We start from the raw sequence: 17,165 nt of genomic DNA, 5'->3' as shown, positions 1-17,165 counted from the left end.
AGGGTGATGAATGAATGAATGAATGAATGAATGAATGAATGAATGAATGAATGAATGAATGAATGAATGAATGAATGAATGAATGAATGAATGAATGAATGAATGAATGAATGAATGAATGAATGAATGAATGAATGTCAATCTGGCATGAATACTCAAGAACTGAGCACATACTTCTCTGAGCATGTCATTCTGATAGTCACTCAGTGTGGTTACCAAATGTTTGTGATAATCCATGCCAATGATTGCCACTGATACTATGCAGACCAAGAAGCTGCAGGAAGAGCTGAGCAGTTCTAGGAGCTTCCAGTGTGTCACAGAGGAGAAAAACCAACACCTGAGATCCACAATCTCCACACTGCAAACCCAAAACCAACACCTGAGATCCACAAATGATGACAAAGATGTGATAATCAAACGTCTCACCAGGCAACTGGCACAACAACACCAAGCAACTGAGTCCAGAACTAGAAGAGCACAGGGTGAAATCAGAACTCTTCATCACACGATCTCTGAGCTGGAGAACAGGGAAATGTCCTACAGGACCACAGTAAGTCCAACTAGCAACTATAGATTTGTGTTATAGACTTACACAGGTCATGTCAGTTGAGAACAACACTGAACCCAAGAAGGTTAAAAACAAGTAGAAACACACAGGATTCCTGCACTATAGGTCTAGCTGAGATGTTGTGAAATTAGGCTGATACAATCGCTTCCAGACTAATCTGCGGACGTGTGCATATGTGTGCGTGCATACAGTATGTGTGGTGTGCGTTTGTTATATTTCATTTGCTAAAATGATATTATAATGTTATAAATAACAAACATGTCTGCTGCTTGTGTCTTTACAGATTTCCTCACTGGAAAAGAGTGCTCACAGGAGACTTGTAAGCATATTTTTGATCCCATTGTACTTCTAAACACACTGCACTCATACTCATACTACTCTCAATATGCATTTTTGTCCCAATTTCATGTGGCCTCTTTTCTATTGACACAGCTCAAGACCTCGAGCTTGCAGAGAGAGCTGAGTGAGAAACGAGGAGAGATCTTCTCCCTCCATCACAGGTGCAGCATGTCTTTCTCTTCTCATTGTTACACTGTTACAGTTTGATGACACTTTTCTGAAAGGGCTCCGTCTCACTTCAGTCACATCTGTATCTACACTGGACAATATTTATATAATGACCTCATTCTTTTAAGTCAATCTCAAATATTTAGAAAACACACTGTGCATACCCAACATGTAGGCCTGCCTGCTCCTTTTTAAATGGTGAAATGCACATAACGCACATCATTTGACATGCTACATGTTTACAAATTTGGGCCTCAAAAGAAAGCATAGCTGTTTGAGTTTGTGATATAATGCTGCAACATAAAATGTCACTATGTGCTGCATACAAACTAAGATGGCTGTTCCCCATGCAGACTCATAGAGTGCATGGACAAGGTGGCTGAACTCAGAGGGACACCCTTTATCCCCCTGCCTTCTTACCCCCCTGGCCACAAGCCGCCCCACAAGCGAGGTGAGTTGGGAACTTCCATTCCTGCATCTGCCCTGCCCTCTTTCCTTTTCTCGCAATTTGCCAAATACTGAGAGGTCAGACACTGTATGTCTGTGCTGTTTTTTTTTGTTTTTTTTTTGACGGACATTTGGCACGTGACATATTAGTTGTTCTAAGTGATCTTTTGGGATGATTATTTTTCTGAAGAAAGAAAGTTCATAATTGCAAGCATATCCTTAAGAGTTAAGGGCAGTCAGTCCATTAGAAGTTATTTATAAGCCCAAGTCAACATAAGTGAAGTTGTTCTTTTGTTCTACATTAATTAACATTGTGGTGCTTGTTTACTATATATAGTGAGAGACAGCTGGAGGAAGATGTGGGCCGGAACTCGCCTTTATGTGGTAAGTCAAACAGGAGTTTTCCTTTTTCACCTAAATGCATTGATGGGAGATCAGGTACAGTATAATTTCATGATAAATGTTGGGAGTGTGTACTTTGTATCTTCATAACATTTGTTGCTTCTAATGAATGTTGTTCTATAAAAACAACCTTGTAATCTTTCAGATGAGTGTGCATAAGATTCTAACCAGCTGCTTGTCCACAGATTGCTGAGGAGAAGCGGACCACCTCCTCCCTGTAGGCTACTGATCCCCGCAGCTGTCTTCCCCATGTCCTCCCAACAACATCGCTGCCTCCAACATAAGGCTGTGTCTGTCTACAGACCACAGTGAGGCCCCTGCCTTGACCATTAGTGTCTACTATCATCATCACCATCATGATCATCATCACCACATTATTATTATTATTATTATTATTATTACTATTTTTATCATTATTATTATTACTCTGGTTATTATTATTATTACTGTTATTATAATTATTATTATTAAAATACTTGATGAATTCCAAATGTACTTCTGAATCTTCTGATTTGTCCCAACTCAAGATTGTACTGGGACTGGGTACTGACATATTTGGACTGTGACTCTCACTGTCATCTCTACTGCTAGCCACTTGAGCTCTAGTCAGTTTGAAACTATTTCATTGTCTGTTAACGGAAAACTGTCTCATTTGCACTGTCACTCAGTGGTGTAGTCTACTTTTTTGTGGTGGGTATACTGCATATTTTTGCATTTTTTTTGTGGTGGGTATTGATGTACACCACTGCTGTCACTGCCAATGTGCCAACTCATGTCACCTCTATGACGTTCATGCTGCAAGTCACTTCTCAAGTCAAGTTATTTTCTGGTCAGTCTCAAGTCTTTTCATTTTCATGTGTCTGTCTGTCTCTTGTGGGTTTTGCATGGATTTTATTGCATAAAAGTTTATATGTGGTAGCTGTACAGTGTAGTTTTATAGTTCATATTATTTGATAATGCACCATGTGCATTTTTAAAGAGCTTCTGTACATTTCATTATACTATGTATAATGGCAATACAAGCTTGCTATTCTATCTCTTCTCATTTTGATATGACATACATGGACATGAATTTTATGAATAGACTAATAAAAACTGTAACCTGGCTATTGTGGCATCAAACAATTCTTGTTTTGTCAATGTGAAAATGGTGCCGGACGAGGTGTTGTATTTATATGCATCTTATGAGAATACGTTGTGTGACAACTGGGACTGTTACCACCCACAGCTCCAGAGGTTCCCGTGTTCCTTGCTACATGTTTTGCATTTTGATGGTACAGGATGATGTTTGAGTAGTATATACAATATCTTTATTTTAATGATTGAGGAATGTCCTTCTTGACAGTGGGGCAATCGTGGCCCAGTGGTTAGAGTTGATCTTTCAATCTAAGGGTTGCAGGTTCGAATCCCCCCTGACCTCTCCCTACTGTACATCTCCATCCATGGCTGAAGTGCCCTTGAGCAAGGCACCTAACCCCACATTGCTCCAGGGACTGTAACCAATACCCTGACAAATAATAACTAAGTCGCTTTGGATAAATGAAAGCGTCAGCTAAGTGCAATGTAATGTAATAATGTAATGTAATAACCTCTACGTAAGTCTGGTCACTATGACAGGAGGAAGGCAATACTGTATCTTCCTCCTGTGAAATCCTAAAGGAAAATAACCAAATAGACATTTGACATACTGTACTTCACTTGACAATATGCCAATTTTGATGTTGTCTGGCATATGCTAATCACACTGCACAGTCTTGCCTTGTAAGCACAGGCCTCACTTTCAAGTCTTCACCATGGAGTCTGAAGACAATATCATCTCTACCTCCTTTCAAATCCAAAAGAAAAATAACCAACCTTCAAAAATCCACAACATAGTCTATAGGTTTTGTGATAGACAAAAATCTAACATGGACCGACCGCATAGATTTCACACGTGAAAACAACACACTCACTGCGAAGGCCGCCCAGAATTGGGTCCTCGTTGCATTATATTAATTGGGTCAGAGGCCCTTTTAGTTGATTTTGTCCCGGGCCTGGTCAAAGCTGTCAGCGGCCCTGCCTACAGTAGTCTGAGTCTGTATGTGTGAAGGCTATGCTGCCCTACAAGGCAAAGTGCAGTAACTACAAATTTAATTGAGTTTAGACTGAAAATGACCTTCATTACACCTCCTTTATCTTGTGACAAGGCCTTATGATCCAAATATGTCCCGTTTTAGAGATTTTTGCGATATCAAATTTGCAGTAACTACAATATCCAACCTAATACTTGGAAGGCCTTTTCTCAGTTTCAATGTTGGCATTGTTACTACACTGTGTCTTTGTACGGCAGCATGGTAGTTTTTGATTTGAATAATTAAGTGGACTTGGGTCTGTATATTAGACTGAGGTTGTCTTGGGCCTGTACATTAAGAGTAAGTTCTTAGGTCTGTATATTAGTAGACATAGCCAATATCCCACTTGGACATTTGAATATGTGACTTCTTGGTCATACCCAAGACTGTACAATCATTGTTGTGACAAACTACAGTATGTCAAAGCTAGTGAGGTACATGTTGAGAGGGACTGAAAGAGGTGTGTGTGTGTGTGGCAGAGGAAATACCAGCTAACCGTGATGAATTAAGACAAGAGCATCCCACTCAATACTTTAACTCCCATCTTTATTCTTTATGTCAAACATGTCCATGAGGTGCACAAAAATACGAAACAGACACATTAGTTGAGTTTGTTCTGATCAGGATTCATGTGGACACAGGCGAGAGGGATAATCTCCAAATGAGAGACAACAGTGACAAAGAGGACAGAGAAACTCTTCGAGGTACAAATGACACAGACAACCCTAAAAACACACACAGAAGATGCAGCCCCGAATGATCTCCCACAGATATGACCTCCCGGTGACCTCTAAGCCCCTCCCACAAGTATGGTTGTACATGACAGACAAGGAAGAATTGCACACCGATGAGCTCCCTTCTAATCCAATTTTTATTTTCAAAGATGGATTAAAAAGGGACCTTATCGGTGTGCGGTTCTTCCTCGTCTTACACAACCTTCATGTTTTGACCTTGCACCCGGCTAAAAGAAGATGGATGTGCTTGACATCTGACTGGGCTTCATGGTTCTACATGACCCTGACCGCTCCCATAGATATGACCAACGAATCCCAAGGCGACCTCAAGGGCAATCAGATATGACCCTCCCATTGGCTGATATGAGTAGGGGAGGGGCAGACGCGACATCTAGATGACAAGGACCTGACTGGCACAGGTGACCAGGTGATGATGCACTGGCTTCCGTGTGTGTGTGTGTGTGTGTGTGTGTGTGTGTGTGTGTGCGTGTGTTACATGCCCAGTTGTGCTGGTGATGGTGTTTTAAGGCCGCATGGCGAAACAAACAAAGGGGGAGGGGGTTCAAAATGACGCATGATCAAACCCACTGCTAAGAAACTGGCGCAAGTGCTTGAGGTTAGCACACTATGAAGTCTTTCAAATGTGCGCACACACACACAATCATGACATGACAGGTCATGTGGTCAATTCCCAAGAAAACACCACTGGAGTGCTGATCTGAAGGCTTAAGTGTGTGTGTGTGTGTGTGTGTGTGTGTGTGTGTGTGTGTGTGTGTGTGTGTGTGTGTGTGTGTGTGTGTGTGTGTGTGTGTGTGTGTGTGTGTGTGTGTGTGTGTGTGTGTGTTTTTACAGTATCAGGAGGGGAAAATGATGACTAATCTGTTCCTACAGCAGCTCAACTCCACCCAACTGAACCAAAGGCAAATCATAGTAGAAAAAAAAATCAAAGTAAAAAAAGAAGTTCAAAACAAAACAAAAATGTTTTTAAGACGCATGAGGAATGTTGTTGGGGCTGGGGTGAAATTGGGGGGAGGAAATCAGCAGAGATGGCGGTGTTAAAAATCATCTGACTACTAGGAGTACAACATTTCATTTCATGTTTTTATATACAAACAAACCAAAAACACAAAAAAATCATCATCTGGATTGTGCACATTTTGTTGTTGTTTGTCTTCACATAGATATTTATGAAAAAAATAACCTCAATACTCTGGAGACATCGGGAGGGAGGGAGGGAGGAAGCAGAGAGAGGCAGAGAGAGAGAGAGGGGGTGGGGGTTGATTGATACTGTACTGTTATGTGGACGGAGAGAAGAGAAGCTCTTTTCATCCTGAAGAATATAGAAGGCCATGATGCAGTGAATGATGGGGTGATGGTGACAGATAAATGGATGAATGGATGGAGGAAGGAGAAAAAGAGGAGGAGGGTGATGTCTTAGTCCCTGCCAGTCCTTCATGTCGACGTTCCACACTCAGAACAGGAGGATGGAGGGACAGAGAGGGAGAGAGATGGAACGGCGGAAGCATGGAGGGTCTCAGTCCTTCCAGTCTTTCATGATGGGGAGAGAGAGAGAGAGAGAGAGAGAGAGAGAGAGAGAGAGAGAGAGAGAGAGAGAGAGAGAGAGAGATTGCTTCTTGATGTTGACATTCCACTCCCAAAACAGGAAGATGGGGCGACCGCAGGAAAAATCAGTAGAGAGAGAGAGGGATAGATAGAAGGGATGGAGAGAGCGGTAAAGGGAGAGCTATTAATCCTTCCACTCCTTCTTGATGTTGAGGTTCCACTCCCAGCTCAAGTGGTCGTGCTTGTCGTCGTCCGTGAACTTGGACTTGATGTTGTAGGTGCCGCGGGCGATCAGGCCCTTGGGCGCCTCCTCCAGCGGAGTCAGGAACTCATACTCCGTATCACGCGGCCCATAGCTGCCCACCATGTAGTCAGACTTATCCACTAGAGAGAGAGAGAGAGAGAGAGAGAGAGAGAGAGAGAGAGAGACACAGAGAGAGAGAGAGAGAGAGACACAGAGAGAGAGAGAGAGACACAGAGAGAGAGAGAGACACAGAGAGAGAGAGAGAGAGAGAGAGAGAGAGAGAGAGAGAGAGAGAGAGAGAGAGAGAGAGAGAGAGAGAGAGAGAGGAAGAGAGAGAGATGATTATTTCCAGAGAGAGATGATCATTTCCAGTCCAGCTGCTGAAGGTTAGGGCCATATCACGGCCAATACATACAGTTGGTTTCCCGTTTACAAACATTCCTGACTCCATGCCTGTCTTATTAGACAGCTCTGATTGATTGTAGTCTATATTAGAACTCTATTAGGGGAGAGAGAGAGAGAGAGAGAGAGAGAGAGAGAGAGAGAGACAGAGAGAGAGAGAGAGAGAGAAACAGAGAGAGAGACAGAGAGAGAGACAGAGAGAGAGACAGAGAGAGAAACAGAGAGAGAGAGAGAGAGAGAGAGAGAGAGAGAGAGAGAGAGAGAGAGACAGAGAGAGAGAGAGAGAGAGAGAGAGAGAGAGAGAGAGAGAGAGAGAGAGATCATAGTGTCTTACCCTTCACTCCTTTCCTGTAGGTGGCCTGAACGTACTTCAGACCCGACACGATCTCCTTATTCACCTACACATAGGCAACAAATAATAATAAAAAAAAAATTATGAAGCATGACGCATTTAGTTACATTATAATGTACAAGATCAGGCTGAATAGATCACACAAGTTGAAACTAATGAATTACAGTGTGTGTGTCTGTGTCTGTGTCTGTGTGTCTGTGTCTGTGTGTGTGTGTGTGTGTGAGAGATCAGCTGATTAATAGCCTAAGACCAGTGGAAAATAAATAAATAAATAAAAATCTCCATTTTAGGTTATGGGCTCAGTAATGTGTAAAGTGACAGCCCACCAGGGACGCCAACCTTTACGTGACAAGTCTGGCACCCTAACCGCTTACCCATGACTGCCGTAAAATGAACTGTTATTGTTTATGCCAAAGGTTTGTTCTTGTATGCTGGGTGCGGGTGTTTCAAAAGGCCAGTGACAGTCCAAAACATTTAGGCTCGTCTCTGGCGGTGTTGTTTTTTGTGGTGTTTTTTTGTGTGAATTACAGCATTAACCAGCTCAAAACCCCAGTCATCACCACACAGCCAAGGGGGCCTCAGTCATGAAGGATGCCTGCTGCATGCCCTTGTCTGTGCATTTTTAAAGCTGGATACATCTGTAATTCCCAATAGCCCCCCGAGACAGGATTTTTTTCCAGAGAGAAACATCCCTTTCTTTGTTGACCATCTTGGGTGACCCCTTGGATCTGAATCCAATCAAATATCATTTGGGAATAGATGGGAAGGGATCATGCTTACAAAAATAGAAAGAGTAGAAGTCCGCACACTGCAGCTCCGCTTGGCAGGTTTACTCAAGACACACAATGGTTTGACCCAGCAGGGTCTTCATCAGGCATGTGAATCACAGACTTCTACTCTTTCTAATGTTTATAAAAATAGGCATGTTGAAATCTAGACAGCAGATCCCCCCTTTGGGAAGCCATCTTTGGCACATGAGGCAAGATTCCAACTGGCCTTTTGGAGGCAGTGCCATAATCATGCATGCCAAAACAAGTTCTGGAGGTCAGAAAAGAAGGAGAGGCGAGTGTTGCATTGGGTCAATTGTTTCAAGAACAATCAGGTGCTCTTCGGAAAAAGGACATGAGAAACTTCAGCACATAGTGTTTGACTATTCGGAAGATGTGAAGGCCCAAAAAATAGGCTCCCTGTTGTAGGTGGTAGTCTTAAGGACCCGAGGCACTCTGATTTTGGTGAAAAATCCTTTATTTTAATGGAGAACGCCTACGCGTTTCGACTGCATATCAGTCTTCATTAGGGCAAACACAAGTTCTGGAAGTGTTCAACAATGACGTGGACCCATTACTCATTATCAAGTCGGTTTCCACACTCATATTTCTATTTTAGGGTTCTAGGGCCTTTAGGTTTCCAATAAACTCTTGGAAGTGTTTGGTCTCATGTGCTTTTTTGTTCTCGTTTGCCTTTTGAAGCTATTAATCACCTTGCTCAAATCCAAAAGAGCACAAGGCAAATTCTTTTGCAAAAATAAAATCTTTGAGCAGGAGTGTAGTGCATGTGCTTGTGCATGTGTTACCCTGAAGCTGATCTTGATCTTGTATTCCACTCCTTCCTTCAGAATGAACGTCTGTTTCTTGATGGTCTCCAGCTCCCCTGAGACACACACACAGGTCAGCAGAGAGGACAATAAAGCAACAGGTGGCGTGTGTGGACAGTCACGAAACCATGGCTTGTGGAGCGCGCTGCAACATAAAAATGCACACCCTACTCCCAACCCTTTTCTACGTAAAAAGACTTTTACCTGTTCCTGATTTCCCAATTCTGGTTTATTTCCTGTTCAGCTTATTTCTTTCTGCTTGTTTTTTTTTTTCGTTTTGTTTAAAGGGCCACTGTGTGAGATTTTTAGTTGTTTATTTCCAGAATTCATGCTTCCCATTCATTAATGTTACCTTTTTCATGAATACTTACCACCACCATAAAATTCTTAGTATTCATTATGACTGAAAAAATTCTACTTTTCTTACATGAAAAGGGGGATCTTCTCCATGGTCTGCCATTTTGAATTTCCAGAAATAGCCATTTTTAGCTGACTAAAAATGACTATACTTGCACCATACTAGAAAATATTAGCTGACTAAAAATGACTATACTTGCACCATACTAGTAAATATTAGTTTATTACTTCGTAAACTTTCTTGAAAAGATCAAATTTGGCAATAGGCAGCCCAGTTTCAGTTTGCAGCATAGTTACAGTACCCTTATTGACAATTTCCTGCACAGCGTACCTTTAAGGTTTGTTTGGTGTATTCATTTTTGTTGTTGCTCTTTATAGGTATGTGGGGTATTGAGCTGTTTGGTCTTATTTGGTGTGGGGAAGGGGTGGGAGAACGGGATCATCCATTGTTGTCGTGTTTACGTGTCATGCAAGCAGGTGCACTTGACAAGCACATTTATATGCACAGAGTATTCCGATGTCAAACAGAATGTTGTCAATACTCAGTTTAAAATGGTTTCAATAATACTCTGATTACATGTGCGCAACAGAGGAACATGCGGAACATTCCTGGAACATGTATGCCTCGTGCACAAAACAAATAGAGGGTTCCCACACCTTTTTCATGAACAAATTCAAGCACCTTCAAGCACCAAATTTTCAGTTTTCCAGCACCTTTAATAGGTCGCGGGAAGGGGGTGTGTTTAAAAAAAAAATGTTTTTAAGATGCAATTTCCTGCTAATCAATTTTAGGGTGTCGAATGACAAATCCCATCTGGTATTTCACTCCCTCAGATTTTTGATGTAACTGAAGAATTTATTTCTATTATTTGGCTTACTGAGTTTGACTTGACATACATTTCAAGCATTTTCAAGTACTTCACCAAAAATTCAAGCACTTTCACAACCTTGAAAACACTTAATTGAAATTCAAGCATTTTCAAGGAATTCAAGCACCAGTGGGAACCCTGCAAATACAGCTTCTGTTCCTTATATAATTAATATAATATTCCTTGCACATAGCTGTAACTGCGCTCAGTGATGCCAATTCACCCACCTGGCACCAGCCGTGCCCGTGAAAGTGGCAGGCTAAAGCCAGCAGGGGGCAGTACAGTGTGTGGAGGTATGGTGTGTGTGTGTGTGTGTGTGTGTGTGTGACATTGTTTGTCCTGCCTAAAGACTGTGTGAAAAGTTTGTGTGATAGAGTAAACTGTGTGTGTGTGTGTGTGTGTGTGTGTGACATTGTTTGTCCTGCCTAAAGACTGTGTGAAAAGTTTGTTTTATAGAGTAAACTGTGTGTGTGTGTGTGTGTGTGTGTGTGTGTGTGTGTGTGTGTGTGTGTGTGTGTGTGTGTGTGTGTGTGTGTGTGTGTGTGTGTGTGTGTGTGTGTGTGTGTGTGGAATAGTGGGTCTCAACTGCATAGTTAAGCTTGTTTTAATAACACTAATTCCTCACCACCCCAGCGGTGCCAAGCTCCTGCCTACACACACCAATGGCACCCGATCAGAGTGAGTGAAAGTTAACGAGTGTGAGTGTCTTTGTGTGTGTGTGTGTAAACACGTCTGTCTGTGTATGTGTGGCAACTCTTAGCACATCGACAGCCACACAGTTTTTGAAATTTTTGCTAGAATGCAAGCCTGACCATGCCTGCACTGTTAAACTGCAGCATATTCTTTTCATTAGCACTATAGACACTTTGGCTTGGCTTCTCAGTTCAAAAGATATGGTCAACAAAACAATGGCTTGGTGTTTTTTTTAGTTTTTTTTTTAAATCTGCACTTTTGTTCTTCAAAAAAAGATTTAACCACTTTTATGTTTGCTGGATCGATATATTTGGACCATTCACTGAGTGGGGATGTCAAACTCACACTTTATTTTACAGTTGGCCCACATACAGCACTAATGTGTAGTGTGATAAGACCTGAACAATGTGTTGTTTCACAGGAATAAGCGGGCCCAGGCCAATGAAACAGCTCACACTCATAGGCAACACAATATGTGCAGGCACATTTGAACTACCATATATGATGGGAAACAGTGTGTGTGTGAAACGTAACGATGAGTATTAAGTGCATGAATGCACAATTTTAGTCAATTTTTTAAAAATAAAAAGAGTTCGGCACATTTTAATTTTGGCCCTCAGTCAATGAGTGACACCCCTTCACCAAGTGTGTGTGTGTGTGTGTGTGTGTTTGAGTTCTCACCTGTCAGGTCGAGTGTTAAGGGGGCGGGCGCTGTATCGCACATCAACGTCAGTCGCGTCACCACCACGTTCACTTTGGCGTTAGGATCTAACACACACACGCACGCACACACAGGCACGCACACACACACACACGCACGAGGAGGAACACACATGGGGCAAATTATTTCAATAACTCATCCCCATGTTGTTGCTCACATTTTCCCCTCACACAATGTCTGACTCGAACAAACTCACACACCAAATTAGCTGGATCATGAAGCAACAAACAAGTGATGTAAGCTCCCCCCACACCCCCCCTCTCCCCTGGGTGCTGACTTCATAGTCATAAAAGGGGTCAAAGTACGCAAATCATACTCCATTTCAGGCTGTGTGTGTATGTGTGTGTGTGTGTGTGTGTGTGTGTGTGTGTGTGTGTGTGTGTGAGAGAGAGTTTACGAACACACACACACACACACACACACACACACACACACACACTTCATAAGGATGGCATATCTGCTGTCTATACTGTTACACACATCGTTGAGGAGACTCTCATGTCCATATTCTCCATCGCTCTCTCACACTATTCAACCCCCGTGTAGTACCTACCTACGGGCGTGGCGCTGCCTAGTAGCGCCTCCTTGTACTTGCGCAGGCTCTCGTCATCCTTGTCCAGCTCGGCGATCTCCTGCAGGGTTTTCTGGGCGGGCGGCTTGTAGTTGACCGTCTCCCCCTCCCCGTTCTCCACCGCCAGCGCGGCCAGCTGCTCTGCTGTGGGCTCCTGCTCGGCCATGGTCACCTACACACACACACAGACGCAGACACACACACACGTTAGACAGTCCCTCCAGTTTTTCGCGATTCAGCGATCGCGTGGATTCATGCAAATTCAATGATATTCCGCATAATTTCACGATGCCACGTAATTCCTGTAAAGCCGCATATTCCCCGCAAAATTTCCCCTTTGTCCCCTTCAACATTCTGTGGAGTTTAGCCTATTGATTTATATTTTTGCCAAAAAAAATTAAAATGTGACTAGGCCTACAATACCACCGGAGACGAAAACCAATAGGAAGCATTTTTGTTAATATGTCACTGAAACATTGAAAAAGAATTGCCTGCTATTTCGGAAGTCGCGACCCTCATCTCAGCTGCACCGCGTCTCTCTCCTCCCCTCCCTCACACATACACGCAGGCGTCGGTGCTGCACATCCGTGACCTTTTTTTTAACAGCAGTAGCCTACTTTTCAGTGCAATCCTGGCTGGAAAAAGTATTGTTGCCCATTTATCCATGACGAAGAAGTGTATGCAGTCATGAAATAGTGACGGTGCTGTCGCACAGTAGCCTAGCAAACATCTTACGTTACATTTTTGCACAACTTCTCCATTCTCCCCTGTCGCTTTCATGAGGATGCTACCCGACGGTCGTTGTCTGATCTTTTTTCAATGTTCGCTAATGTTTGTAATTTAAGGGTCTATGTCTATGCGTAGGCACAAGCCTTCTGATAACAATCACTGTAGTGCCGATCGCAAAGGATTCGGAAGTTTGGAGTTTTGCAACTTGTTTCAGTCAAGGACACCGAGATAGGAAGTGAACGGCCCTTCCACGCTTTCACTGTGTTATTGCGATAAAGTCTTGCGAATCTAACTTAGATAACTGCAGTATTCGGTAATACTACATATAAAGTCTTACATATTAGACTGCTCTGCTGTGGGCTCCTGCGCATGGTCACCTACGCAGGCACATGCAGACGCACACATGTGACGCAGACGCACAAAATTTGTGGCTGAAACCGAAACGAATAATAATTAAACACTTGGCCCAAAAACGAAACCGAATATTACAGTTCAGTTAAAAGTCATCAATACCGGTAGTCAGGTTTTTCATTATTTTTAAATATTGCTTAAATCGTCGGCTTCCAATAAACGTTTAGACATGTTTTTTCAAAGAAAATTAATGTTCAAGTGAAGAGAAAATCCGAAGTGCTCAGGGAATTGTTGAGAAATTTTTTTTGAAGGTGCTCTTTGGTGTTGGGGGAAAAAACTATATCTTGTCAAAAAAGGGAGTCCAAGGCACTCTTGTGGAAAAATATTAAAAAGCCTTTATTGAGACATGGCGATTAAGTTTAAAAACATGGGAGCAGAGAGTGTTTTTGAACTTTATTTGAAATCTTCAAATGTTAAGAGTAGAACTGAAATGAGCTAGATTAATGCCCATTTTCAATTCATTCCGTTTTCGGCCTCCAATTCGGCCACTCAGCTGGCTTTCAGCCGAAAGCTGAGTGTCTTTTTTTGCTTTTGCGGCAGAATATATTTCGGTTGCCGATTCCTGGGTGCACCTTTAAGTGTAATGTTACATCAACATTAGATAACCGCAGTATACACAACGGTGGCTAATGACCATACAGAACTCCCACAGACTTCTGGGATAGCCAAGTAACTACCATTTGCCTACTGCAAATATGACTGGATATAGAAAGTCATCCGGGTATACTGGCTGAGGGGCTACTAGGGTACAACACATGGTCGCTTCCTTATGTTTTACCTTCACAATGGAAGGCAGAGGCAGAAGGGACTTTCAGATGTGGCCTTTGTTCAGCCATGCTGGCCTAACACACGCACGCACGCGAGCACACGCCAGGGTGGGCTGCTGTTTTGCCAGTCAACCGTGCACACACACACCCAGAAGTTTACACTGTACATCACTGAGTCAATGGTAAACAATGTGGGGTGGGCTGCACTCCCACCATCTTTACCTTACGTACACACACAGACACAATGTAGGTTCATGCTGTTTATCATTACATGTGTTGCTTCAGGGTGGGCTCCTGCTCAGCCAGTCCCCCCACACACACACACACACACACACTGCAATGATGTTAGAGACAAACTGTACACACATACACATATAGCAATTTCACTGACAAAAAAAAACATGCGACTTCACTGGACCAAAAGGCTCTCTGGCTGACCCCTGAACCATGACAACATAGAATAATGCAGCCACACACACACACACACACACACACACACACACACACACACACACACACACACACACACACACACACACACACACACACACACACACACACACACACACACACACACACACACACACAGTTCCCAAGACTGGGAACGGTCATTGGCTGGTCACACAGTCATCTAAATGTAGATCTGGCAGCAAACAATGCCCCCTAAGCACGTACGCACGCACTATATACGCACACGCATACACTCGCGCACCCTGAGAAGCAGCTGTTTCCTGTCTTCCTCCATTACCAGTCAGTTGTAATTACCGTCTATACACACACACAACAAGTCTATGATCATTACCACAGTATCCTTTTCTGTAGCCAAAAGAATCATCCATCACACACACACACACATACATACACACACACACACACACACACACACACACACACACACATACATACACACACACCTCTAACTGCCCCTGACTTCCACTCTTGGTAGCATCCCAAAGCTCGCACACCTAGATAAATCAGCACCACACGCACACGCACACGCACACACACACACGCCAATGTTGAAGTGTGTGGTGTTGTGTTAACCAAAAGTTGTTTGACAGCATGCATGTGATCGTTCCCTCTCAGTAATCTTAGCACCTGTGCACATCAGAATCGCAGCACTTTGCGGTTTCCTCAGTGTGCCTGTTGGCGTGACTCTGCGAGTGTGCAAGTATGTGTGTGTGTGTGTGTGTGTGTGTGTGTGTGTGTGTGTGTGTGTGTGTGTGTGTGTGTGTGTGTGTGTGGCGATCATGGCAGTCTGTGACACAGCTACTGAGGTCTTCTTCCTTATAAGGAAGACCTGCATGCATCTGAAGTTGTTCTAAACGACCCGAGTGTGTGCGCACAAAAACACACAGACACAAACACACGGTCGAAGTGCTGCAACTCTGTCAGACTTGATTTTAAGGCCTGTATTGTTGGCCTTGAATGTCTGTGTGGTATCTTGCAGAGTTCAGCACTGGAAAACAGCATTCTCCATTTCACCAAACAAGTCCAGTGCACGTTGGACACACAAATGTTTCTACAGTTCAGGCCAATATGAGGGCCCAAACAGGTTTTTCCAGCATACACATTTCCTCCAGAAAGAGCAGTCCTTTGAAATGTCGTGTGTGTGTGTGTGTATGTGTGTGTGTGTGTGTGTGTGTGTGTGTGTGTAATATGCGCACGCTCGCGCATATTACATACCACACACTGTTAATCTCAGTTTATATTTCATCAAGCACATAGTTTCTACCTTTGTATTTGTGTGAGAGAGATCTTGTCAATGAGCAACAATTTGGCCATGTTGAAATCAAAAATAGAATGTGTAAATCTTATGTTCAGTACCCTCTGTTGCACTGGCGGTGAATCGATTGGAAAAATGAAAACACAACCCAACAACGTATAACAAGAAATCGTGCGTGTGTGTGTGCGCGCGTGCATGTGACCTTGCTGATGTGTCGGGCCTGCAATTCCTCCATGGTGATATGGGAAATAAAACTGAGCTTTTTCACGTGCCTGTGTCCAACCGCTGGTATCTTTATGATGGAAAAAGAAAGTGAGCAGCAGTGCTGGAGAGATGATCATCATAATTTGCTCAATGCATGCTCAATTGGCGCACGCACGCACAGGCAGAGGCATGCACGAGCATGCGGGGGTGTGCGTGCGCCACTTGAGCTTGCATTTAGCAAAAATGATGATCATCTATCCAGCACTTCTCACTCTCTTTTTCCATCATAAATATACCAGCGGTTGGACACACACACGCACATAAATAGGCTCAGTTTTATTTTCGCATGGAGGAATTACGGGCCCAACAAATCAGAGAGATCACACGTGCAGGCGCACACACACACACACGCACACGAACACGTGTTGATTGGTGGAAAAGAGGGGGGGTGAGAAAAGGGAGTTGTAAAATGTTGACAATCTGCCATGAGGCGCTTCAACACACACACACACACACACACACACACACACACACACACACACACACACACACACACACACACACACACACACACACTGGGGTGTGTCCTGGGGGGAGCTCAGATTGAAGGCAGATGCTGTTTGCATAACAAAACTCTTAAGTCAGGCAGCCACATAACTAAAACAATATCCACACACACACTATCCACTTCAGAGTTCAGTCAACCTCTTCAGTGGCCTCCTCATGTTAGGCTAATACTTGAATGTTTAAGGGAGAACAGACTGACAGACAGACAGACAGACAGACAGACAGACAGACAGAGAGAGAGAGAGAGAGAGAGAGAGAGAGAGAGAGAGAGTAAAGGAGAGGGAGAAAGACACATGGTAAGAGGGAAAGCTGCAGAGAGATAGAAATGTAGATAAAGAGGGATGTATAGAACATGAAAGTGAAGGTGTGTAACGCACACATGTTATTACTTTAAAGCAAGGCTGCAGTAAAAAAATACCACCTTTGTAGAGTCCAAGACAAGTTCTGAGGTCAAAAAGGTTCCGAGTTAAAGACGAGACCGAGTTCAAATGTGTTTGTGAATCAATGTGTGACCGGCCACCTGAAAATAGGGTGCAAAGTCGGCCCGGGTGCACACCGAGTTAATCATAAAAAATTGAAGGCAAAATTTTATTGGTCTCAATTTTGCTCGAGAGACAACTGACTCA

General features: G+C 43.2%; 1 protein-coding gene and 1 long non-coding RNA gene across 2 annotated transcripts in view; one reads left to right on the top strand and one right to left on the bottom strand.

Moving 5' to 3' along the window:
* Positions 1 to 993: 993 nt before the first annotated feature.
* LOC134467168 (uncharacterized) lies at positions 994 to 2,344 on the top strand. Its single transcript, XR_010038465.1, has 4 exons — positions 994 to 1,068; positions 1,429 to 1,526; positions 1,860 to 1,906; positions 2,110 to 2,344. It is a non-coding gene; the product is annotated as an uncharacterized LOC134467168 (long non-coding RNA).
* A 2,220-nt stretch (positions 2,345 to 4,564) lies between these two features.
* arhgdia (Rho GDP dissociation inhibitor (GDI) alpha) overlaps positions 4,565 to 17,165 on the bottom strand; it is a 25,541-nt gene continuing 12,940 nt past the window's right edge. The window contains exons 2-6 of the mRNA XM_063221566.1: positions 12,118 to 12,307; positions 11,525 to 11,611; positions 8,904 to 8,980; positions 7,313 to 7,376; positions 4,565 to 6,716 (exon numbers count right to left, since the gene is read on the bottom strand). Coding sequence (XP_063077636.1) covers positions 6,517 to 6,716; positions 7,313 to 7,376; positions 8,904 to 8,980; positions 11,525 to 11,611; positions 12,118 to 12,301 — 612 coding nt within the window. The 5' untranslated portion in view covers positions 12,302 to 12,307 and the 3' untranslated portion in view covers positions 4,565 to 6,516. The remainder of the gene's footprint in view (positions 6,717 to 7,312; positions 7,377 to 8,903; positions 8,981 to 11,524; positions 11,612 to 12,117; positions 12,308 to 17,165) is intronic.

Source organism: Engraulis encrasicolus, chromosome 17 (assembly GCF_034702125.1).
Source record: "Engraulis encrasicolus isolate BLACKSEA-1 chromosome 17, IST_EnEncr_1.0, whole genome shotgun sequence".
In the NCBI taxonomy this organism is placed as follows: domain Eukaryota; kingdom Metazoa; phylum Chordata; class Actinopteri; order Clupeiformes; family Engraulidae; genus Engraulis; species Engraulis encrasicolus.
Note: the sequence above shows the minus strand (reverse complement) of the source record. Positions and strands in the feature narration are given on the sequence as shown.